General features: G+C 43.9%; 3 protein-coding genes across 7 annotated transcripts in view; 1 reads left to right on the plus strand and 2 right to left on the minus strand.

Moving 5' to 3' along the window:
* Positions 1–133: 133 nt before the first annotated feature.
* On the minus strand, positions 134–4,178 carry LOC146268102 (uncharacterized). The gene is made up of 17 exons (XM_084710289.1): positions 4,052–4,178; positions 3,652–3,760; positions 3,392–3,507; positions 3,142–3,282; positions 2,915–3,013; positions 2,554–2,612; positions 2,392–2,460; positions 2,246–2,281; positions 2,086–2,124; positions 1,961–2,004; positions 1,716–1,812; positions 1,490–1,606; positions 1,272–1,338; positions 1,075–1,184; positions 747–920; positions 535–624; positions 134–293 (listed from the first exon to the last, which is right to left on the minus strand). Exons 2-17 carry the CDS (start codon positions 3,756–3,758, stop codon positions 174–176), a joined length of 1,485 nt encoding a protein of 494 aa, XP_084566415.1. The 5' UTR covers positions 3,759–3,760; positions 4,052–4,178; the 3' UTR covers positions 134–173.
* Positions 4,179–5,423: 1,245 nt separating this feature from the next.
* LOC146268103 (uncharacterized) lies at positions 5,424–9,686 on the minus strand. Its single transcript, XM_084710305.1, has 17 exons — positions 9,586–9,686; positions 8,960–9,068; positions 8,712–8,827; positions 8,462–8,602; positions 8,235–8,333; positions 7,902–7,960; positions 7,740–7,808; positions 7,594–7,629; positions 7,434–7,472; positions 7,301–7,344; positions 7,054–7,150; positions 6,820–6,936; positions 6,593–6,674; positions 6,396–6,505; positions 6,059–6,232; positions 5,825–5,914; positions 5,424–5,582 (listed from the first exon to the last, which is right to left on the minus strand). The coding sequence occupies exons 2-17, from the start codon at positions 9,064–9,066 to the stop codon at positions 5,463–5,465; spliced, it is 1,500 nt and encodes a 499-aa protein (XP_084566431.1). The 5' UTR covers positions 9,067–9,068; positions 9,586–9,686; the 3' UTR covers positions 5,424–5,462.
* A 1,654-nt stretch (positions 9,687–11,340) lies between these two features.
* Positions 11,341–24,837, plus strand: part of kcnq5a (potassium voltage-gated channel, KQT-like subfamily, member 5a) — a 57,517-nt gene continuing 44,020 nt past the window's right edge. For 3 of the 5 annotated variants that reach the window (XM_084709249.1, XM_084709250.1, XM_084709251.1), the window contains exon 1: positions 11,342–11,953. In XM_084709249.1, coding sequence (XP_084565375.1) covers positions 11,613–11,953 — 341 coding nt within the window. In that variant the 5' untranslated portion in view covers positions 11,342–11,612. Of the gene's footprint in view, positions 11,954–24,837 lie in introns of all 5 variants that reach the window. The other 2 variants (XM_084709252.1, XM_084709253.1) reach the window with 1 other exon arrangement.

The raw sequence follows: 24,837 nt of genomic DNA on the forward strand, positions 1-24,837 counted from the left end.
AACCAGACCATGCTTAAGGAGTATCAAGACAAAAGATCAAGTCCCCATCTGATTTCCACAGAATGACATCTTCATTAGAATTTTTTTTGTAATAATGTAAAACATTTTATTTAGCAAAAATATACTGAGGCAAGACATAGAGTGGTGTGATGGGGCGTGGCAGGCAGGGGGGCTCAGGAGCTGCGGGGGGTCTGACCATGTACACGGAAGCGGTACAGGCAGGTGTACTCCTGGTTGCCCCAGTTACTGAGGACACGCAGCTCCACAGAATGATACACTGTACCGTCAGCGCTCTGAGAGAAGATGGAGGAGGGCAGAGTATAGTTAAATCATAGATTTAAATCAAATCAGATAGTATTTCTACAGCCCTTTTACAAGAGACCTCTGTAATAGAGGGCTTCACATAAGCCAATAGAACTGCACCTAAACCAGCCTAAACTCTCAAGGTTATCATAGATAAATCTTACAAATCCTTTCACATAAACGTTACTTGTATCCTGTTACATGCAGTTTGTTCGGTGTGGTGTTACTAACAGGAATCTGGAAGGTCTGGCTGGGGTCTCCATCCTTGTCGTACGTGAAAGTTCCTAGAAGAGTCTTTTCTCCACCTTCAACAGATGTGCCCTGAGAAAGCGAACAAAGGGAAGGGAGGAGAGGAGAGGGAAAGATGGAGATAGAGAGGGAAGAAATTACTTTACTAAATTAAATTACTAAAGTTTCTGAAAGTTCTCTGAAAGCACACTCACGTAGACCAGGAAGTCCTTGGGGGCGCTGTGGATCTCGCCAGTTGGGTGGTTGTAGCGAGGGAGGTGGTCAAGAGTGACGTGGCTAATTGCAATTGGGTGAGACAGGGAGATTGCCAAAAAGCCCTGAGACCCTGGCATGGGCCAGCAGCGTCCAGGCTTCATCACATGGTTACCCTGAGGGAAAGATACAGCGAGGGGGGGGGGGGGGGCGATGAAGCAGTGGAATGAAAATGGCAAAATATGTCTTCCAGACAAGCAGCAGACTAGCAGACAATACTTCAAGAGTGACAGACCAGAAAGATGGAGAGAAGGAGAGGTGGGTAGGTACCTGAAGGACTGTCCGAGGTGACTCTGATGGATAAAACAGAGGAATGCCAAAGAACTTCAAACATGTGGAACGTTTCTGGTAGGTCTCAGAGGCCTGTAAGACACTGGCACCTAAACGCAGGGACAAGCACGCGATGCTGTGAAGACATGAGATGGACCAACACAACTGGATGCTGAGGCAACAGTGACATCACAAACCTTGAGACTCAATGGCAAAGTCAGCCATTTTATCGGCCTGTGATCGAACACAATCCTGGCCATTGGGCTGCATGTCACGATACAGTTGAAAAACAAACAAAAGTTAATACTTTAGAACAAAATGTGCGCTATGTCCAGTCTGAATAGAGTCCTGAACATTCTATCAGCTAAACCAAGGTTCAATTCCTTCCTCCCAACCCTTCTGAGACCTGTGTTACCTGGTTGGTTTTTCTGGAGAGCCACTTGTCCAGCTCTTTCTCCAGTTCAGGGGTGATGCTGCTGGTGGGGGAAGAGGTCGGGCCTGGGGGAGTCAAGGACATTTGGGCCTGCTGGAGCTGCAGAAGAAAAGGAGGAGTTTACATTAACAAACATCTTATCTCAAGTATAACATTGTAACATTTTCGATCTGTTAAAATTCAGGTTGTGTGTGTGTGTGCCCTGTACCTTGACAGTGTTGATCTCCCGTTCCTCCATCCTCTGTCGTAGTGTCGTGGTAATGGCATGGATGTCTGACATCTGTCGACTCAGGTCTGTGTCCAGCCTACACAAAACACCATGCAACTCAATCAAATCTCGAGTTTCCTAAACTGGAAAAATAAGCAGATATCTTATCTTGCGCCTTGGAGATGAACTGACATGCACACACACACATATGCACACGTGCACACACAAACATGTAGGAGACTCACTTCTCAAGCCTAATTTGGATATCCCTCACATCAGTCTGCAGCCACTGTAAAATTAGAGCCAAAATGTTTGGATATAGAACAGATAAAAAAGAATGACGCAGACAGAAGCTGTTCAGTTCCCCTACCTCTGAAAGGTATTGCACCTTCTGAAGTTCAAGGTCTCTCTGCAGGAGAAACACATACACTCTCAGAAAGACCAGACACCTTTTAGCTCCCTTAATAAACAGTCAATTGAAAATCCAGCAGACAAGCGTTCAAGACATTCAAGATTGTCCGTTTTCGTACCTCAAAAGCTTTTTGTTGCAGGAGTTCCATTTGTGTCTTTAACACACATGCACACATAAACAAGAGGATAGACAAAGAAACTAGTTATATGAGAGTCTGTCAAATCTATCCTGAGTTTGTCTTATGTGTGGTGGAGTCTGCCTCACCAAAATGTTGGTGAGTTGGTTTTCTAGAGTGGAATCAGTAACAGGGAGATTTCTAGAGATGGTTCTATCCTGTAGGGAGAAGATACATTTATCTTCCAATCTGGTGGGTAGGAGAACCATGGATGGAGACAGAGAGCCTACCATGCCTGTATCTGGACCTACCGTAATCTTCAGAGGCAGAGTAAACACGTAAGTCAGTACTGGGTACATGTACCACAATCCTGGTGTCGAGAGAGGGAGAAGGGAAGTGTTAGTGTTGAATTCAATCTAAGGGGTAAGTACACTGTTGAAAATGATGGTTTGGCTATAGGATTCCTGAATGCAAGGGTGCAGGTTTGTTTTCAAACGTGGGTGGGACAGCATTGTGTATGCAGCCCTTCATTGTATTTTCTTAATAAAAACTGTGTGTGTGTGTGGAGAGGAAGGAGGGGGCATATTTGCCATTTTCAAAAAGTGGGAGACATAATGAAACCTATGCCCCTGCTTGAATGTAAAGATGGGAGATGTTGAGTGTTCCACTGACCGATAGTGAATAAGGAGATAAGAAGGAGGTCCAGAACAGCTTTGTTGACAGCAGCACCAACAGAACACCGCTTGCGGCATGGTGCAGGTACGCTCATAACTAAATACAGAAGAGGGAAGAGACACTGTAAACTCTCATGCTTTTATGTCTCGCCCTGAAGGATAACATTACAGTGCAGGAATACACACACTGGGCCCACAGGGTTCCTCCTGTGCAGCTCTACTCACAGAGGCTGCTGCTGGAGGTGGAGGTGCTGCTGGGACCAGATGAGCTGGAGAGGCAGTGAGGGGTCCTGGCTGAGGCAGGGGTCTGGATGAACACAGGGGCGCTTTGTCCACCAGAGGCTGCTCTCATCGCCCCAGCCATGCCTGACGACAGAAGGAAGCAGTGAAGGGGAACAGGATGGAGTGTTGGTGGTGGGGGTCATTAGAACAGGTGAAATGCAAGAAGTGATGTCAGCTGTCAGTGCAAATCTACCTCTGCACTGCTGTCCATTTGTGATTGGCTTGTTAGGGGAGTGGGAGGGGCCAGCATAGGATGAGCTGGTGCTTAAGGAGTCAGAGAAGGTCCTATTCCTCCTTTTATGGATTGCCCTGGGAGAGCGGTGGATGGGGTTGAGGGGAGGGGGAGTTAGTTTACAAAAATTCTACAGCGTCTGCAGGTAAATGCTGTCCATGGCAACTGTATCAAAGTAAAAATCTACACACCCTCACGTGCGCACACACACACACACTTACTTGTGGACAGGGCTTTGTCTACAGGAGAGGCTGGTGGAGCTGCTGTCAGAGTCATCAGACTGCTGGTAGGACCCACCTGTCACCAGGCGGGTGCTACGTCGTAACATGACTGGAACCGACAGACAGAGCAGATCAGACTCACTTACCTTGTCCAAATCACGTCTACATTAGGACACATAGCGATATTTATTGATTGATGGAAAGATAAAATAAATTATTGGTCACTCTAAAGGATCACATTGACCGTCGACAATTTGATGAGACGCAACATTTGACATTTTTTACGAAATTTCACGAAAACCCATATGCGCGAACTGTGATCCTATTTTAGGTCATCATTGATTTCTGAAAATAGTTTCATTATTTATTATTTTTACTGTTAATAGTTAAATCAACTTACCTTCAAACTCTGCGGGTGATATTATAAGTGTTTTTATATATTGAGTGATATCTAATTGTCAACACAAGGGAAGAACTTAGTAAGAGTTGTTTGCGGTAAACGCTGTCCGTGTGTGGTAAGAATTTCGATTTCCACTCAGTAGACCTATTCTGCAATTGTTGCGTCTGTGGTCGCCGTCACGGTCGAACTGCGTCCACGTCTTTGTTTACCCAGGGCCATGACAACATAAAAGTTACTGAAAAAATATTTAGTTTATGTGTCTAACACCTCTTTGGTTACACTTGTTATGGTACCAAATGATGCAGGCCTGAATGTACCACTGATAGCCTATCTGTCGTTATACATGCTTTACAAAGTTGGGCACTTATTCATGATCACCAAAGACAGAACTGTTAAGTGCTGCATGCATTCAAATTAGCATGCGTTAAAATCATCTTCATTCAAAACTGAATGGGCGTACAAATAACCATAAACCAGCAGAACATACAATGGTGTGGCAAAAAAGGCATTGATTTATAACCGAGGCGCTGCAACAAAAAAAATGCAGAGGAGCATACCAATACTGGTATCCTTCTCCCAGACACGTCCACTTCTTATGTTTTAAGACCCATTACTCTGGGCGCTGCCTCCCGATAGGCTTCAAACTCAGCACAATCATCAGGATGAAAGTCACAAAGCATCATACAACACACGTTACGCTACATCTCCTGCTGAAGATCACAGTATTGTACTCTCTGAATTGTTCACTTGTTTGACCGTATCTGAATTACTGTGCAGACGTGTGGGGTAGCCTAATGTGTACAAAAGAAACATACACTCAATGTGCATCCCACAAACAATGACCATGAAGATTGTAGACATCGTAGGATTTTGCTAACACACTAACATGCTTATCAGGCGTTGAAGTTCACGGATTTGGTAGAATTCAAGACTGCACAAATAATGTGTAAAAAAGACATCATTTACTTGCTGGAAAAATTTAAAACATGTTCTTAGGCAGAAAGGGGGGTTATAATTGAAGAGGCCATTTTTTATTTAAAAAATACCATTCAGAAGATAATGTGTATTTTAACTTGTGGGGTAAATTTGTTGAATGGTTTATATGTTGCACTCAAGCAAAGTATAAATATCAGTTCCAAAATATTCCTGTAACTACTTTTTTGGAGAGGTGCAGGGGTGATGGTGTCTTTCACAATATTTCCAGGGGAGTTCCCATTTTTAAAGCAGCAGCAAGTTTCGACCCAGAACAGACCTATAACCAAACCATGCTTAAAAGGTAGTCCACATCTGATTTCCACAGAATGACATCTTCATTAGAATTTCTTTGTAATAATGTAAAACATTTTATTTAGCAAAAATATACTGAGGCAAGACATAGAGTGGTGTGATGGGGCGTGGCAGGCAGGGGGGCTCAGGAGCTGCGGGGGGTCTGACCATGTACACGGAAGCGGTACAGGCAGGTGTACTCCTGGTTGCCCCAGTTACTGAGGACACGCAGCTCCACAGAATGATACACTGTACCGTCAGCGCTCTGAGAGAAGATGGAGGAGGCCAGAGAATAGTTAAATCATAGATTTAAATCAAATCAGATAGTATTTCTACAGCCCTTTTTACAAGATACCTCTGTAACAGAGGGCTTCACATAAGCCAATAGAACTGCACCTAAACCAGCCTAAACTCTCAAGGTTATCATAGATAAATCTTACAAATCCTTTCACATAAACGTTACTTGTATTCTGTTACATGCAGTTTGTTCGGTGTGGTGTTACTAACAGGAATCTGGAACGTCTGGCTGGAGTCTCCATCCTTGTCGTACGTGAAAGTTCCTAGAAGAGTCTTTTCTCCACCTTCAACAGATGTGGCCTGAGAAAGCAAACAAAGGGAAGGGAGGAGAGGAGAGGGAAAGATGGAGATGGAGAGGGAAGAAATTACTTATAGCAAGACATGAGCTTTGTGTTTCATGGCACATTGTTAAAGTTTCAGAAAGTTCTCTGAAAGCACACTCACGTAGACCAGGAAGTCCTTGGGGGCGCTGTGGATCTCGCCGGTTGGGTGGTTGTAGCGAGGGAGGTGGTCAAGAGTGACGTGGCTAATTGCAATTGGGTGAGACAGGGAGATTGCCAAAAAGCCCTGAGACCCTGGCATGGGCCAGCAGCGTCCAGGCTTCATCACATGGTTACCCTGAGGGAAAGATACAGCGGGGGGGGGGGGGGGGGGGGGGGGGGCGATGAAGCAGTGGAATGAAAATGGCAAAATATGTCTTCCAGACAAGCAGCAGACTAGCAGACAATACTTCAAGAGTGACAGACCAGAAAGATGGAGAGAAGGAGAGGTGGGTAGGTACCTGAAGGACTGTCCGAGGTGACTCCGATGGATAAAACAGAGGAATGCCAAAGAACTTCAAACATGTGGAACATTTCTGGTAGGTCTCAGAGGCCTGTATGACACTGGCACCTAAACGCAGGGACAAGCACGCAATGCTGTGAAGACATGAGATGGACCAACACAACTGGATGCTGAGGCAACAGTGACATCACAAACCTTGGGACTCAATGGCAAAGTCAGCCATTTTGTCAGCCTGTGATCGAACACTATCCTGGCCATTGGGCTGCATGTCACGATACTGTTGAAAAACAAACAAACATTAATACTTTAGATACTTTAGAACAAAATGTGCGCTATGTCCAGTCTGATTAAAGTTCTGAAGATTCTATCAGGTAAACCCAGGTTCAATTCCCTCCTCCCAACCCTTCTGAGACCTGTGTTACCTGGTTGGTTTTTCTGGAGAGCCACTTGTCCAGCTCTTTCTCCAGTTCAGGGGTGATGCTGCTGGTGGGGGAAGAGGTCGGGCCTGGGGGAGTCAAGGACATTTGGGCCTGCTGGAGCTGCAGAAGACACCGAAAAGGAGGAGTTTACATTAACAAACATTTTATCTCAAGTATAACATTGTAAAAAAAATTATCTGTTAAAATTCAGGTTGTGTGTGTGTGTGTGCCCTGTACCTTGACAGTGTTGATCTCCCGTTCCTCCATCCTCTGTTGTAGTGTCGTGGTAATGGAATGGATGTCTGACATCTGTCGACTCAGGTCTGTGTCCAGCCTACACAAAACACCATGCAACTCAATCAAATCTCGAGTTTCCTAAACTGGACAAATAAGCAGATATCTTATCTTGCGCTTTGGAGATGAACTGACATGCACACACACACACATATGCACACGCGCACACACAAACATGTAGGAGACTCACTTCTCAAGTCTAATTTGGATATCCTTCACATCAGTCTGCAGCCACTGTAAAATTAGAGCCAAAATGTTTGGATATCAAGATATAGAACAGATCAAAAAGAATGATGCAGACAGAAGCTGTTCAGTTCCCCTACCTCTGAAAGGTATTGCACCTTCTGAAGTTCAAGGTCTCTCTGCAGGAGAAACACATGCACTCTCAGAAAGACCAGACACCTTCTAGCTCCCTTAATAAACAGCCCATTGAAAATCCAGCAGACAAGCGTTCAAGACATTCAAGATTGTCCGTTTTTGTACCTCAAAAGCTTTTTGTTGCAGGAGTTCCATTTGTGTCTTCAAAACACATGCACACATAAACAAGAGGTTAGACAAAGAAACTAGTTATATGAGAGTCTGTCAAATCTATCCTGAGTTTGTCTTATGTGTGGTGGAGTCTGCCTCACCAAAATGTTGGTGAGTTGGTTTTCTAGACTGGAATCAGTAACAGGGAGATTTCTAGAGATGGTTCTATCCTGTAGGGAGAAGATACATTTATCTTCCAATCTGGTGGGTAGGAGAACCATGGATGGAGACAGAGAGCCTACCATGCCTGTATCTGGACCTACCGTAATCTTCAGAGGCAGAGTAAAAACGTAAGTCAGTACTGGGTACATGTACCACAATCCTGGTGTTGAGGGAGAGAGAAGGGAAGTGTTAGTGTAATCTAATGTATAAGTACATTGTTGCTGGATCCAAGATGGTTTGGCCATAGGATTCCTGAATCCAAGGGTGCAGGTTTATTTTCAATTGTGGGTGGGACAGCATTTTGTATGCAGCCCTAACACTTTTCTTAATAAAAACTGTGTGATTTGCCATTTTCAAAAAGTGGGAGACATAATGAAACCTACGCCCCTGCCTGAATGTAAAGATTGGAAAGGTTGAGTGTTTGTTCCACTGACCGATAGTGAATAAGGAGATAAGAAGGAGGTCCAGAACAGCTTTGTTGACAGCAGCACCAACCGAACGCCGCGTGCGGCATGGTGCAGGTACGCTCATAACTAAATACAGAAGAGGGAAGAGACACTGTAAACTCTCATGCTTTTATGTCTCGCCCTGAAGGATAACATTACAGTGCAGGTATACACACACTGGGCCCACAGGGTTCCTCCTGTGCAGCTCTACTCACAGAGGCTGCTGCTGGAGGTGGAGGTGCTGCTGGGACCAGATGAGCTGGAGAGGCAGTGAGGGGTCCTGGCTGAGGCAGGGGTCTGGATGAACACAGGGGCGCTAGGTCCACCAGAGGCTGCTCTCATCGCCCCAGCCATGCCTGACGGACAGACAGACAGGAAGTGGGTCAAGGGGACAGGAAGGAGTGGTGGTGGTCATCAGAACAGGTGAAATGCAGGAAGTGATGTCAGCTGTCAGTGCAAATCTACCCCTGCACTGCTGTCCATTCGAGATTGACTCTTTAGGGGAGTGGGAGGGGCCAGCATAGGATGAGCTGGTGCTAAAGGAGTCAGAGAAGGTCCTATTCCTCCTTTTATGGATTGCCCTGGGAGAGGGGTGGATGGGGTTGAAGGGAGAGGAAGTTAGTTACAAAAATGATAATGTCTACAGGTAAATGTGTCGGCAACTGTATTCAAAAAAAATCTACACACCCTCACGTGCACACACACTCACTTACTTGTGGACAGGGCTTTGTCTACAGGAGAGGCTGGTGGAGCTGCTGTCAGAGTCATCAGACTGCTGGTAGGACCCACCTGTCACCAGGCGAGCGCTACGTCGTAACATGACTGGAACCGACAGACAGAGCACATCAGATTAACTTAGCATGTCCTAATCACGTCTACATTAGGACACGTACTAACCATATTTTTTGATTGATGGAAAGAGAAAAATAATGTATTAATCACTCTAAAGCAGGGGTGGGCTATCCTGGTCCTCAGGGGCCACTGTCCTGCATGTTTTAGATGTTTCCCTGCTCCAACACACCTGATTCACACCTAAATGGACATTACCAGGCTTCCACAGAGCTTGATAACAACCCATTCATTTGAAACAGGTGTGCTGGAGCAGGGAAACATCTAAAACATGCAGGACAGTGGCACCTATGGACCAGGATGGCCCACCCCTGCTCTAAAGGATCACATTGATCGTCTACTATTTGATGAGGTGCAACATTAAAAAATTTTAACGAAATTTCACTAAAACCCATCTGCGCGAATTGTGATCCTATTTTAGGTAATCACTGATTTCTGAAAATAGTTTCATTATTTCATGTTTTTATTGTTAATAGTTAAATCGACTTACCTTCAAACTCTGCGGGTGATATTATAAGTGTTGTTATATATTGAGTGATATCTATAGTCGACACAAAGTAAGAACTTAGAGTTGTTTTGCGGTAAACGCTGTCCGTGTTGAGTGGTAAGAATTTCGATTTGTACTCAGCAGGCCTATTCTGCAATTGTTGCGTCTGTGCTCGCCGTCACAGTCGAACTGCGTCCATGTTATTTGTTTAGTCAGGGCCATGACAACATAAAAGTTGCTGAAAAAAGTTTTCGTTGATGTGTCTCATACCTCTTGAGTGACTGTTGTTGCATTGGTACCAAATGATGCAGGCTTGAGTGTCCCACTGATAGGCCTATCTGTTGTTACATGCTTTTCAAAGAGGGGGAGTATGAACTGCGGGCAGCTCCTGTCCAGCAAAAAAGATAAGAGGGTACGGCCAATTAGTCCACAAATTCATGACCACCAAAGAGAGCACTCTTTTAGGGTTGCGTGTATTCAAATTAATTAGCATGCGTTAAAATGTCCTTGATTCAAAACTGAATGGGCGTACAATTAATAACTAAAAACCAGCAGAACATACAATGGTGTGGCAAAAAGGGCATTGATTTATAACCGAGGCCTTGCAAAAAAATGCAGAGGAGCATACCAATACTGGTATCCTTCTCCCAGACACATCCACTTCTAATGTTTTAAGACCCATTACTCATTGGGCGCTGCCTTGATCCCGATAGGCGTGTAATCTCCTCAGTATTTTAACGGCTGATGTTATGGGAGCCCTTGTCTAGACTCACGCTATCGCTCACATCCGTGCCATGCGCCGAGGATTCAGGGAGTTCAGTTTACCGACGGAAGAGAGTGAAGGCAGACTTTTATATTCTCTCTCTTTTCGCTTGAAATTTTCTAAGCAATAGCATATTCATGTTTGTTAATAAATGACAATTTATTCAGTTTAATAGGCCTTTAGGATGCTTAATAGGCCATACGTCTTTGAAGTGTGATTATTTCCAGTAGGCCTATAGAAATCCCTCTCAAAATATTTGATGCATTTTGTCAGCACCAGAGGGAGCAATCTCATCGCAAGATAGTCAACGGAGGTTTCTAGACCGGGTTGCATGGTTCACCTGCCTTTGGATGTGGTTGCATTGAAGCAATCACATTTTGGCAAATGCCATGCCAAAAATCTGGTTAAGTGGATGTTCACTGTGTGAGAGTATTAATATTAGGATTCTGTTGCTCTATAATACAGTTAATTTCTCAATCAGACACAGACTGCAGTGCCTATAGGCTTTTTTAATAGGCCTACGTTAATTTCGTTGTTTTCAGAAATGGTTACAGAAAACTAAAGGTTGCCTTGTAAAATCAGATCTTGCAAACGTAGAGATAGTTCTACCCAAAAACAAAAAAAAGAGATTTAGTTGACTCTAGTCGAAACTAATCTTCCAACTTATTTGAAAGTTTTTTTCTGTCTTCGGAGCATTGGTTCCGAATGCACTTACGGTAATGTTTTGCTGCGGTTGCTGTGCGCAACGCACGCCGGTATTTAGTGCAACTAGGACTAAACCAACGTGTAGCACACCTTAGCGTACCCTGCGCGTGTATGTGTGGGAAATGCGAGAAAGTGAGGGAGAAAAATAAGAGAAGTGTAACAGTGAGAGCAAAAGAGCGCGCGCACCCGAGAGAGAGAGTCACGGAAGGAGTGTCGGGTGATTCCCTCCCCTCGCCAAATGTCTGCCCTGGAGACGGTGTCACTCCTTCATAACCCTGCACTCTCCGCGTTTAGCGCAGATGGCCAAGGAGCCGCAGGCAAAGAAGCCTCCAAACGTCGGAATTGTTATGTCAACCTTACCACACCGCGTATACCGAAATAGATGAAAGTCCGAAAAAGTCATTTATATTACAATTTTTATTGATACTAGATTACATCCGTATGTTTTTATTCGTACAGAAATACTACTTTGGGTTGCTTCAAACACCTTTCAGAGCAAAGCCATTTGTATCTGCATGTTCCTGGCACTCACTACGCACTCCCAGCCGGCGCTGGTGATGCCATGCCCCGCAACCACAGCGGCGATGAAGCCGGTACAGGGCTCTGGATGAAGACCTCTCCGGGACGCCGGGCTCAAGACCACGGATTGAAAGATGTGGAGTCTGGCCGGAAGACAATGAATAACCCGATTCGAGTCGGTGACGGTCTGCTCTTGCCGGGTTCGGCAGGTGGAGTGGGCGCGGAGAGACGAAAACAGGGTGCCCGGTTGAGTCTACTCGGCAAGCCGCTTACCTATAGCGCGCAGAGCGGGCGCAGGAACGCGCGCTACCGGCGGCTCCAGAATTACCTCTACAATGTACTCGAGAGACCGAGGGCATGGGCATTTATCTACCATGCATTCGTGTAAGTATTTCAACAGCATGTTCTTATACATTTCAGCGTGACAGTACCCGCCTTTGACAGTTCCTCAGCCTACTCTTATCACCTGTTGAGCTCTATACTGTGGCGCTCACACGAAGTGAATGAACAAATTGGTTGTTAGATTATTTTTGTTTGAATCCGAATAGACTATCTTCCAACCGTGCATGCATTTGCATTAAGTGGATCCTTGCTGGCAGAAATAATGCAATAATGATATCAGCAAATTTGAACACACACACACTCTCACACTCCAAGTTCACTTTTTACTGCATGTCCTTTTTAGTTTTGGGCGAGTGAAGGCATGCAGTGTGTCCGTGTTGTGTGAAGGAGGAAGTGAAGCTGTCAGGTTGGGTAAGATGGGGGACACAGAGGGGCTGTGAAGCAGGATGTTGATGTTTTATTTGTTCAAAGGGGACAGCCGGGTCACTGGGGTTAAGTTGTTACATCTGCACTGACCACAGCATCCCACAATGCACTGCACCAGCTCCCAGGACCGGTGAGGGAGAACAATTTGTATACACAGCACATGAACATGCATGTGTGTGTGCAAAGAAACATATTGATAGGCACTATGAGAAGGCCTTTTGACACATGGCCTCGTCAAACCAATAAAATGAGCATCACTTTGATAAATATCAATCGCTACATGTATTTTCACATTCTAATGTAAACAGAACACCTTCCCTATTGCAATTAGCTTGATGCATCCTATTGGGAAAGAAAGAAACAACCTTTTCCTGAAAATGCATGCTTTCTTAATGTGACCCGATGCAGTGTGGTCAATTATTTCAGATACAGATATTGACCACCACTCTTGCGTTAAGGGTTTGTGGTTACAAGCTGCCATGACTAAATGGCTGTTACAACAGATACTAATTTCAGTGACCTCAAATGTGTAAGAAATACACTTAAACACTAAAGTCTGCTCTACTGTGGAGTGGGTGCTACGTACTGTGGGTACAGAATAAGTAGGAGATGGACAACCACTGTGTCAGAATGAATATAGATTATATATAAGTTAATTATATTTGGATGTCATTTAAGGGCCGTCTATAAGTACCTACATTCTGTTCATATACTGCTGTTGTAGCTGGTTAACATTTTTTGTATCTTGTGTTTTTTTCTGAGCATAATCTAGCACACCAGATTCCCCAAGTTAACACATCACTATTATACTGGCACCTGCTTGTTGAATCCGTCATTATGAGGTCATGAGCATTATGTGGTTTATTTCCATTATTTTTCTGTCTTTACTTTTCTGGGAAGGCTTAGACATTGGAAGATTGACGCAGGATTTACTTCAGCCACTAGAGCATTAGGAAGGTTAGACACTGATGTTGGGTGATTAAACCTGGTTTGCTGATGGTGTTGACATGTTTTATCAATAAGTTTTAGGCTGTTTAAATCAGGTGTCTGTGGAGGCCAGTCAAGTTTTCCCTCACCAAACTTGACAAAACATTTCTGTGCGAACCTCGCTATGTACATGGGGGTATTATCAAGCCAAAACAGGAAAGGCCCTTCCCCCAAAAAATTTAAGCAAATAATTGTCCATTCTTTTTTACCAGCATCTTTATAACCCAAAACCATGTAAAAACAGCCCACTTTGTTAATTGCCCCCATGATAATAGAGAGGTTTATACACAAATGTGTAGTCAAATTTGATGTGGAAGAACTTAGCTTTCTCAGATCCCTGACCTAAACACCATCAAACACATTGGTATTGATTATAACAACTTCTGCAAGCTAATAGGTTATTAAAGGTGTGATGGCCAGGTGTCCACATACTATTGGTCACATGCATATATACAGTATACACTCTGAGTGAGTGACGTCTCAATCTCACGCAATTCCTTATTAATGCCGCTTTAGGACAATACAATTGCATGTATACGCAACATTTACCATCTTTTTCCAGTCTGATGTCTCTGTCATAAGTGAATGGATTTTTTCAAAGTCATGTCAGTAAGCCGCGGTGGTGTGCCTTCTCCAGCAGATGTTGTTCCCGCCTCTGGGAGGTTTTTATTCAGCCACAAGTGCTGAGCAATGTGAGAGCAGCTCCAAGGTTGTTCTGCTAACACACACGCACACGCACACGTACATACAAAAAATCAAAAGGAAAAAGTTCTTCCTTTGATATTTTTGTGTATGGAGTAAGCTGAGCTCAGTCTGTGAAGGTGTGCAGTTGGCCAGAAGAGGACGTTTGATGTGTGATGATGGTGTGAGTGTTGGCTGCACTTTGCCTTCACTTAACAATATTTAGAGTTCAGAATTACAGCAATTTGACCTTAACAATTTTGCAAGATGGAACACAGAGAAAGACGGAACCTTTGGCTACTTTGTACCAACTGAAAAGCAGTATTTCTTTGTCTCTGAACATTTGTTCTATATGGGTCACGCGTGTTGGAGAATATGCCCACAATTTATTTTGCGTACCAGTGCGTACCTACTCAAGCTTGCAGTGAAGGCAGTACTCCATCCTACATTCCTCCCTCTGAGTTCCTGTGGATTTCTCCTGACTTGCTGATATCTGGCCCTGCTCTCACGCAACTAGGACATACATAGATTGCCAAATAGTGCACCCGAATTGAATCAATGTTGGCATTACTGTAATATCCCAATCTGGTAATGTGCAGCCATGTGTTGGACTAATCACATTTGCTGAACTGGGATCTCACCACAATTTGCATCATGTGCTGTTCCAGAGGATGTGGGGTTGCTTTTCCACTGTGGTGTATGTATGTGGGTGTGTAAGCAGATTTAACAATAACTGGATTACAATATGTCTCTCACATGCTTTAGGTGAGTTATTGCAATTGAATCAGAAGGCATTTGGTTGTATGGACAGGTTACACTACATCAGCTGTTCTGACACTGCACTGAGATGAAGTTGTTCAAAACGTATTCCTTTTATTTAAACAACTATGTTTAAGCAGGAATGAGATGTAAGAGGATATACGACGATAGACATATAATTTGATTTATAAATAATAATAATAATATTAAATACATATCTTTATTCCTATATGTGAAATTGAATAGGTGATGTATGATATATAAATAAAAGATGAGTATGTCATTCATATATAAATATACAATTCAATGCAAAAAAGGCACCCAACATTTTCCAGATAATGTCTTAATGTGTGAAAGCATTTCTGCTTTACTTTAAGATATATTCATGTATATTTATATCATTAGTAAATGTATCAAAAAAATATGAGGCATGTGATTCTTCAAAAAATATATAGGTTACAGGCAACTGCAATTAACCAGTACCAAACAATAATGTCATTAATTTGAAATCCAAATGTACAGTTAGCTAGCCTGGCTGCCAGCCCAACTTCTCCCCGCCCACAAAAAAATTTGGTCGGGAAGTTGGGTCTGGAGGGTCTCGTATTGGGAACAACTACTTAAAACCAGGATCTGGACGGACCAATAAAATTGCCAGGGCAGGCTTTATACGATGATGGACAGATGATCAACAGTAACAAAATCAACAACGTCACGAAAGAGCCCTTGGGTTGAATTTGTTTTCAACAAACAACATATTACGTTGCTCTGATTGGTTGTAGGTCTATCCAATTGAGTGTAGAGGCATTTGTTTTACGAGTTCGGTTGAAACACGCCCCGTAGTCACAGCCCAACGGAGAGTTTTCAGACTCATATTCTGACTAGAATTATGAGTATGACAACGTCAGGCTAACAGTTAGCTTATAAGGCCTTCTTATTGTGGTGATACAACCATAGCAGTTGCCTTTGAATGACAATAATGCCCTATCTCAAAGCTATATTAATAAATACACAGTAGAAGTGAGGGGCTGTGTGGTTCACCAACTATCTATTACAACCTTAAGCTACAGTGGATACTATTCATAGAACACTAACTTCACAAATTGTTTGATATATGATAAACATTTCCTATGTGTCAAACAACAAACCCAAACACATAAAATGTCTTGTTTTGCTTCCAACATACACCAAGGTGCTCTGGAGGACTACCATTGGCTGAGACCCAATGGAAAAAGCTTGAGTCTAGACTTATAGGATGTTGTGTGTGTGGTTGCGCGTGTGTGTGGAGGGACATAGCAACAGAATGTGTGCCAGGATATACTCCATTGTGTATGAATGGAGAGATAGGATCTACTCCATTGTGTATGAATGGACTGATAGGTTGTACTCCATTGTGTATGAATGGACAGATAGGATGTGCTATGTTGTGTAGAAATGCAGGTTAACATGAAATGGGCATCTGTGTGTCTGTATGAGAGAGAGAGAGAGAGAGAGAGAGAGAGAGAGAGAGAGAGAGAGAGAGAGAGAGGGAAAAGGAGGTTGAGTATGTACGATAGAATAATGACAATAATTACAACTCTTTGTCACACGCCACAGTTTCATTGTACCCCTATTTTGAGTTTCGAGACAAGATTTCAGCTCCCATTGGTATCAGTGTAATAAATAAAATCGAAGATAGGTGTGCTAATTGTCATGTAGTAATATAGCGCTAAAGTTTAGAAAATACAATACAGCATGAATGTTCATCACAATCTTCTTTACTTGGCCTCACTTTTGAGTGGATCCCAATGACAAATTAATTGTGACAGTAGTCCTCTCAAAGTGGGAGTTGTGTGTGTGTGCGCATATCTTGGTTTGTTGTAAAGTATGTGTGTTTGTCTGTGTGTGAAGTCAGATTGGTTTTCAATCATACCATCAGGTGAGGTGCATGCTCTCTCCACGGTGGAGCTGATTGACGAAGACAGGCTCTGCTCTAAGAGCTTTCTGCCCACGCAAAGTGCATCGGGGCTGGGGGTGCCCCCCTCCTGCCCAGCAGCGCTGTGGAGCCATCAGGATGACAGGGCTCCTGGTCCACGTTTTGACTCACCATCAGGTCAAGTGTCAATCTCTAACTCAGCTATAGAGATGAAGTTATGGATTTAAGGGCATGTGGCTGCCATGTATGAGTGTGTTGGAGAGTTACTAACGAATACAGGTTTATTTTTGCTCTTATTCTCCACACCCACACACAGCATCATGTCCAGTCTATAGCGAGAGCATGATTGCAGTTAGTCATATACATTTCTCGATGACGAGTGATTCATGCCATACACCTCCCCTTATTTGGCATGGAAGTTTCTCCCTGTATGGCATGGACATGAAAAAGTGTAAGAGAGAGAGTGTGTGTGTGCCTTCTGGTGCTCACAAGTCGAATGTCCAGGTACAGAGTTTTATTGAACCTCATTGGGCAACAATGACAGCAGTGACGTTCACCTTCTGGACAAGCAAGCAGTTGAGTCTGAGTTTGTGAGTGGAAAATGGCTGCAAAACGGTTCCACATTGTGAAACATCTTAAACAGAATGACAAAGCTGGGAAAAAAATGAAAGTCTTTTGAATTGTTGACAAAGTGAAACGTATTAGTGTGTTCTCCTAGTAGCATTTTTAAATGACCATGAATGTTCTCACTCTCTCTTTCTCTCTCATTCTCAAGTGCTCCTTTTCGATCTCTAACACACACAAACAAACAAACTCCAGAACTGACTGATACACAGCCGCCGGGAAGGTACTGTAGCTAAGGTCATTCATCTTGGAAATGAAAAAGTTGTCACACTGACCACTCCCCTCACCCCCCTTTTTTCCATCTTTCCTCTCTCCCCCACCTCTCTCGTCCCATCTCTCCCATACACACACTCTTACTCTCAGTCTCTCTCCAGGCTGATGCACTCCCGTGACATTCATATCTGCTTTCCAAATTCACTTCTCCCTAAACAAGGAAAAAAGGGGTGATATTGTCTGTGGCTGAACTGCTGTGACCGTCAAACGTAGCAGGAAGTCACCCGTTGAGCCCTGAAAATAAGTAGCGTAAGGAGGTGTCACCCAGGAGCATTCTAATGCCACCCGCCGAGTATCACGCCTATTACCCAGCTAACCTGACAGGATAGAACGACAGGAGGAGGAAAGAGGCTAAGGAGCTAAAAGGAATAAAAAGAAGGGGTGACAAAGGCATGGAGAGAGAGGAGGTAGAGGGAGGCATGACGGGGGGAAAGATAGCGAGAGGAAGAATTGAGTGAGAGTGAGCGAGATGACTGGTGGTCTTTTTTTCCCTATTTAGGATCAGAATACTTATAATAGTACCTTTTTATTCAGTGTCCATACTTGGTTTTCTATGTGCTTTTGTTAATGATATGTCCCTTGTGCTCCTTTTTGAATACTTCTGTAACGGTGAAAGTTCTCCTATGGGATTGATTAAGCATCCGTCTGTCTGTCCATCCATTCATCCATCTATTGTTTGGGAGAGCTTGGAAGCAAAAGCAGAAGCATTCATCGGAGTTGGTAAAACGGAAAGGATTACAAGGGGGCAAAAAAGAGTCAACTGAACAGATTGAAAGACATTTATGAAGTAGCAAGTGTGGGCGGGGGTGACAATTCTCTCAGGCGTTTTCTTCATGTCGACACTGTGCCTGCGATGTTGGCATTTGTTCTACTGAGAACTCATCAATATTCCTTTGACAGAGAGCAGCAGGCCTCATCCTCCGCCCACACATGACTCACCCTTGTTTATTATCTTACCTGTGAGGTTTTACTATTGAGAGAAAGTTCCATCACATTTTTAATTGACTTTTGTCAGAGATTGTAGAAGTTTAGGTAATAACACAATAGAACAAAAACAGTATGTATCCAGGAGGATGGAGGTTTAGGGAGGATGGAGGTTTTGGGAGTTATGTACAGAAATTTCAGTGTTGCCTGATTGTACTATAATGAAATGGAAGAGCGAGGGGAGTGGAGGAGAGAAAGGTGTTTCATGGGTGTAAACAGGGATGCTTCCTGCATCGACCCCAGACCGACTGTCTGGCTGTTCTTCCCCATGTCGTGAGCCTTGATAAAATATGTATATGTTGTGCATTAACGGGATGGGCCTCTTTGTCCTGCTAACTTTTGGCTATAATCAAATATTAAATATTCTATTTCCCCCCCATCTCTCTCTCTTTTTCTCTCTCATTCTCTGTCTTTCACGCTCCCTCCTTCCTCTCTGTCACTGACACACACATACACACGCTTTTCACAAGCTGTTGGAAATCAGACGAGGCTCGAATCATGAGAGAGCGCTGCATTATTGCCGTTTAAAGATGGCTCTTTTGTTGTGGCATCTCTGCTCGAACTGACCTTTGAAGTGCCGCGCGTGTGGAATCACAGCACATGTGTTGGCGCCTAATGAAATCAATTGAAGCAGGCACAGTTTTCCATTTCTCTCAAAAGGCATCAGAAGAGCGAAGTCCCACTTGGATCCTGTGGGCAGGATCTGTTCCCAATCCATCAGGGCTGCGCTCAGCGTTTGTCAGAGAGTTTGTTCCGTAGCGTTTGTTCCGTAGCGTTTTCTCCATAGTGTTTCCAAAAGCTATGGCCTGACTGGATCGGCAGTTGGAGGTGAAGAAGAGCAGGAGATGATAAGTGAGGAAAGGCACAAATGAAAAGAAATCTCTGATAAGAGTGCTCGTTTGATCCCTCTCCCCTCCACAATGAAAGAAGCCCGGGGTGTGTGGGTGAGAGTGTGTGCGCGTTCACGGGTGTGCTAGAGGTCTTTTGTATCCCCACTCACACATTCCAGGAGACCCCACAGATATTAAATTCTCCCCAAAGTGGACATGGCAACCCAAGTCCTCACCAGAAGCCAGTGACTCACTTTACACAGGACAAAAAGCCCAGTGTAGCAAAGTGTGTGTGTGTGTGTGTGTGGTGTGTTTAAAAGACGTGTGTTTTTATGTTTTCAAGGTTTGTGTGTGTGTGTGTTATCCAGGCTTTGGGCCCAGTCCATTGACTGGAGTCTAATGCACTCTGAGGGTCTGTTTTCTCTGAGTAAGCCTTCCCTAAGGAATCCAGCCAACAGACCAGCAAGCTTGACACAACAAGACAGCTGGGTGTTTAAAAAACAAGGCACTGTGTGTGTCTTTGTCTGTCTGATGTTGGTTATGAAGTTCAGAGGATAAAGCTAACACACTTTTGGCGCAGGGACGACGTCCTCCTCATTGAACGCTATGGTGCTGAATCCTCTGTCTCTCACTCTCTCCTTTCCCCTTTCTTTCTCGTTCTCCCTGTCTCTCTCTCTCCCCCCTTGAACTTCTTCCACCTCCCTTTTCCTACATTTCTCCCACTGTCGCTCCCTCTCTCTCCCCTCTCTACCTCTGCCATTCCTTCGTTCTCCCTTTCTTATCCTGAAAACTCAGTTTCTGGTTAGAGGAAAACAACTGTGTATCAGAGGCTTGTAACAGACTGAGTTTGTGTTTGCATGGGCTGGGCTGGGCTGGGCTGAGGGGGAAAAAAGAGAACATTTCAAATCTTCATGTGAGAGCGTGATACCCAGTCCCAGGCGTTTTAGCAGGAGATGGAAAACGGACCATTGTTGGGGCCCTTATCGGAAAATGTAGCATTCTTTTATAAGCTATTTACTTAGAACTATCATTTAGTCATAATTTTACAGCGAGAGGGCCCTCATATCTACACACACACACACACACGCATATTAACACACACTGATCCACAGTCCAACATGAGCTCATCCCGAGATCTTAACCACAATAGATTTTCCATTATTTTCCTCCTCCAAGTTCAATGACGAATGAACACAGGCACATACGCACACACGCACGCACGCACCCCCGACAACGCTCGTGACTCCCATTACTACGACAGCAAGGTGACAAACGCCCCCCCTCCACCCTGGCTCCTGTCCTTGTTAAGTAAAGGAGGGATGAAAGGAGGAGGGGAGCAGGGCTTGCTCTATCGTTTAGAGACAGGGTACTGTATACAACGAGCCGTGGGAGACGGAGGTAGAGGAGACATGAGCAGTGTCTATGGAAAAGTCAGTGATACATTAAGTCCATTAGAACCAAGAGCCGTGAGGAGACAGAAGCCAGACTTGGCTGCTTCTCAGCTGTAAGTCAGACCAAGGACCATCTTCTGTTCCGGGACTTTGACATGGATGGGTTTTGTGTTTAGCATTTGACAGTGGTAGTGGTGGTTGTGGGTGTTACATGGGCGTGTTACATGGGCGAGCCTATATTCATTCATTTTACCGCTGAAAAACCATCCTTCTCTCCTGATAACCTTCTATCTATTTCACACAACACCTCCCCAACCCAACCCAAAACTCAAATCCAATTTGAAGAAGCACAGCGCTTGTTGCTGCTGTAATTCCTGCACAATGGGATATTTGGTTTTATGAGACACCTACTTTACATTGTGAATGTGAATACATATGTATGTGTGCTTGTGTGTGAGTATGGGTATGTGTTTGTGCATACATGTGTGCATGTGTGTATATCGTACACACAGTGTGATTGCATCTCTGTGTGTGTTCTTAACTGTCACTGTCTAAGCATTGAGATCTGTAACTCTAGTTTAGAAAATACGGGCTTGGCTGAAATCAGGTTAAAATGATTAGCCACTGATTTAAATACAAACTGAACTTGGATGGTAATCAAATGCCTTTGGCCTAGTCTTTTTAGAAGGCAACTATTCGATTGACCCCAATTGGTTAATGAATATGTCCTGAATCCAATAAGATCAGATCTCAGTCATAGATTGATTTGACGCAATAGATCTAAATCCAATCAATAGAAAAGCCTGGAAATACTATAATGGAATTCCTTAGGCTTTTATCTGGATAATAGATAGATGTTGGCTTCTCCCTTTCTGTCTCTCCTCTTCTCTCTCGGCTTGTCTCTCTCCCTGTCTGTCTGGCTCTCCTCTTCTCTCTCGGCTTGTCTCTCTCCCTGTCTGTCTGGCTCTCCTCTTCTCTCTCGGCTTGTCTCTCTCCCTGTCTGTCTGTCTCTCCTCTTCTCTGTCTGCTTGTCTCTCTCCCTGTCTGTCTGTCTCTCATCTTCTCTCTCTGCTTGACTCTCTCCCTGTCTGTCTGTCTCTCCTCTTCTCTCTCGGCTTGTCTCTCTCCCTGTCTGGCTCTTGGCAGGTTTGTGTGTGCATAGAATGTTACCAGACTATTTGTTGCTCTGCATGTATTTCTCTACCATCTGGGCTGGGATATGCTGTATGCCATACAGCATATCCCACAGTATATGGTGAGCCTTTAAAACACATACATACACACACACACTCACACACACATAGTCTTATGTGGTCCAGTATTTTGAATAAGCTTGAGTCCAGAACTTACAATTAGGTGCATTGAATATGAACCTGTTGTTGTCCATGTTTGTGTCTGTGTGTCTGTGTGTCTGTGTGTGTGTGTGCGTGCAGGATTCTCTATCATCAGGCTATTGACTTATCAGCACCAGCACCAGGAGGTTTACACAATGAAAATCAGACAAAGTGATTCAATATTCTTTGTTTAATCAAAACAATGTGCTTCTCACAAAATGGTAAATTGATTCAGTGGTCAAGAGAAAATTTGCTAATTTAGCAGACGCTTTTAATGCAAAGTGACGTGCAATATACCGTATGTTGAAAGTATACCAGAAATAAAAAATACACTGTAGGAACAGTGGTGATCATAAGGCAACTAGAGTTGTTGTGTTTAATTATAGGCTTTGTTTATCCACATCATCCACATTCTCTTGTTCGAGTGGAAAGTATGTATAATTTTGAACTGTGGGACTATCACAGATGTTCCCATACAATAAACCATGTTCATCCAACGGTCACCCCTCAAATGCGCGTGTGTGCGTTCTGTGGACGTGTGGGGTCTTGCGTACTGCAGTGACTTCAAATAGGACTATTTCTCAATGTCCTCATAGCGCTGTGGGACTCTACCAGTGACAAAAGGGTTTGTTTGCATTCAGAGAAATATTGGAATACTAAGGTCTTGAAGCAATTATAGAGTAAAGAGTGCTGAGCAGGCTCTAAAAGTAGTATTCATTTGTCTTTTGCTCTGCCAGCCATAAAAGAGCATGTATGTGCATACGTCCCTTCCATGTTTTATAATTATACAAACTAGATGAATTGAATATCACAAAGCAAACTACCACCTTGTGCATTGCAGAATGCTACAGCTGGCTTGCAATCCCATTTCGAATTGAATTGAAACTAAATGAGTTGACGAAATCCAAGCATCCTCTAGCATTGTTGTCCCAAAGCATGAGCCTTCCTAACGTCCCCCTCCTTGTGTACTAGAGGGACCTGGGCTGTGATTGGACACCCTATCACAAATTGAGGTTTAAGTTCTCTACACAGACACACACTCTTCCTTTCCCCAACTCTCCAGGCTTTCACTTTTGCTTATGGAGAACCAGGCAGATGGGGAGGAAGTGGTCGGGAGGTTAGAAAGAGGATAGTGTGAGAGAGTGCGAGTACCACCAGGCTACTAAAGGACAGAGAGTGACCGAGAAAGAGAGAGTTTACCTTTAAGGTTCCATCTCTATGGGTGTCCCTGTTGCCATGGCGTCACCATTGCTCTCCTCGTCAGACCTGCCTGTCAGCAGTTTCCACGGTGATGGCTCGGCCCCTCCCTGATGAGAAGAGCCTCATAATTCTGTGAGGTGGAACTCAATTATTCACTACTCCACTAATGCAGGAAGGTGTGTGTATGTGTGTGTGTCTGTGCGTGCACATGTTTGTCCTTGTGCGCATGTACATGTTTGTTTGTCTGTGTGTGTGTGTTTAGCAAATGCACGAGACAGAAGATGGATTGAATGATACAGCAACAGAGAGAGAGAGAGAGAGAGAGAGAGAGAGAGAGAGAGAGAGAGAGAGAGAGAGAGAGAGAGAGAGAGAGAGAGAGAGAGAGAGAGAGAGAGAGAGAGAGAGAGAGAGAGAGAGAGAGAGAGAGAGAGAGAGAGAGAGAGAGAGAGAGAGATGATGGCAAACCAGAGCGCAAAGGTGCAGAAACACAAGGGAAATAAAGGGAAACACACAGTGAAATCTTCCATGGATCCCGGTCCTTCCAAGCTACCATCCTGCAATCCAGTCTGTCTAATCACAAGACAGACCAGCTGAAGCAACCAAGCAAGCGCTTGTGTTCTGGTCCTTAGTTCTAGAGTTTTGTCTGACGGTTTTACGTCATAGAGACTGCTGAAGTCACTCTGCCAAGTTTATAAAGCTTAAAGCAAATGAATATACATTTCTGGAGGGCTCAGAGTAGAAACCTGCTGAGGCATTTCATCCAAGCCTTCTGCATTATATGCTGGCAATGGTAAGATCTTTGGATGCCCAGATATCACCCTCCGCTAGCTTACACAACAGAAAGCAGCAATTAAGTGGGAATAGTCACCTTTAGGATATTTTAATATATATATATATATATATATATATACATATATATATACATATAAATAGTGATAGGTGTATGGTAGACTCCACAGCATCAGGTGATTAAATACTTACACCAACTCACACTCTGGTACAAACAGACAACATAAAAGTGTGTGTTTGTGTGTGTATGTGTGTGGAAGAGTTGACGTTCCGGACCACCTTCTGACAGTAAGACTATCATGTTACCACGCTCCTGGAAAACAAATACCATTTTGCTCTCCCCAGTCCTATCCTATAACCCACGTTTTAATACTAATCTTTCATACTGAACCGTAACCTCCTGCACCAGATCAATACTGTAGATGACACCCATGTTTCCACGTGCGGAAGGTTGACCGTATGTGGCTGATCACATGGCCACACCTCCCATGCTGACCATAGGTTGACCACTAAATCCCTTTCATATTTAAATAGGGGTTTAACGTGTGATTGTGTGTGAGTGACCTAGAGTGCTCCCTTGCTATTAAATCAGGAAGTGATCAGGAAGGTGCAGGTGATGATGGTATTGAAGCTTGAGGAGGGGGAGGAAGAGGAAAAAGAGGAGGAGAGTGCAAAAATAACGAATAAAACATTTATAGGATTTGAACCCCAGTCCCAGGAGGCTTGATTGGCATCA

The sequence above is a fragment of the Hypomesus nipponensis genome, chromosome 11 (assembly GCF_054491055.1).
Source record: "Hypomesus nipponensis isolate SF chromosome 11, ASM5449105v1, whole genome shotgun sequence".
NCBI classification, from domain to species: Eukaryota; Metazoa; Chordata; class Actinopteri; order Osmeriformes; family Osmeridae; genus Hypomesus; species Hypomesus nipponensis.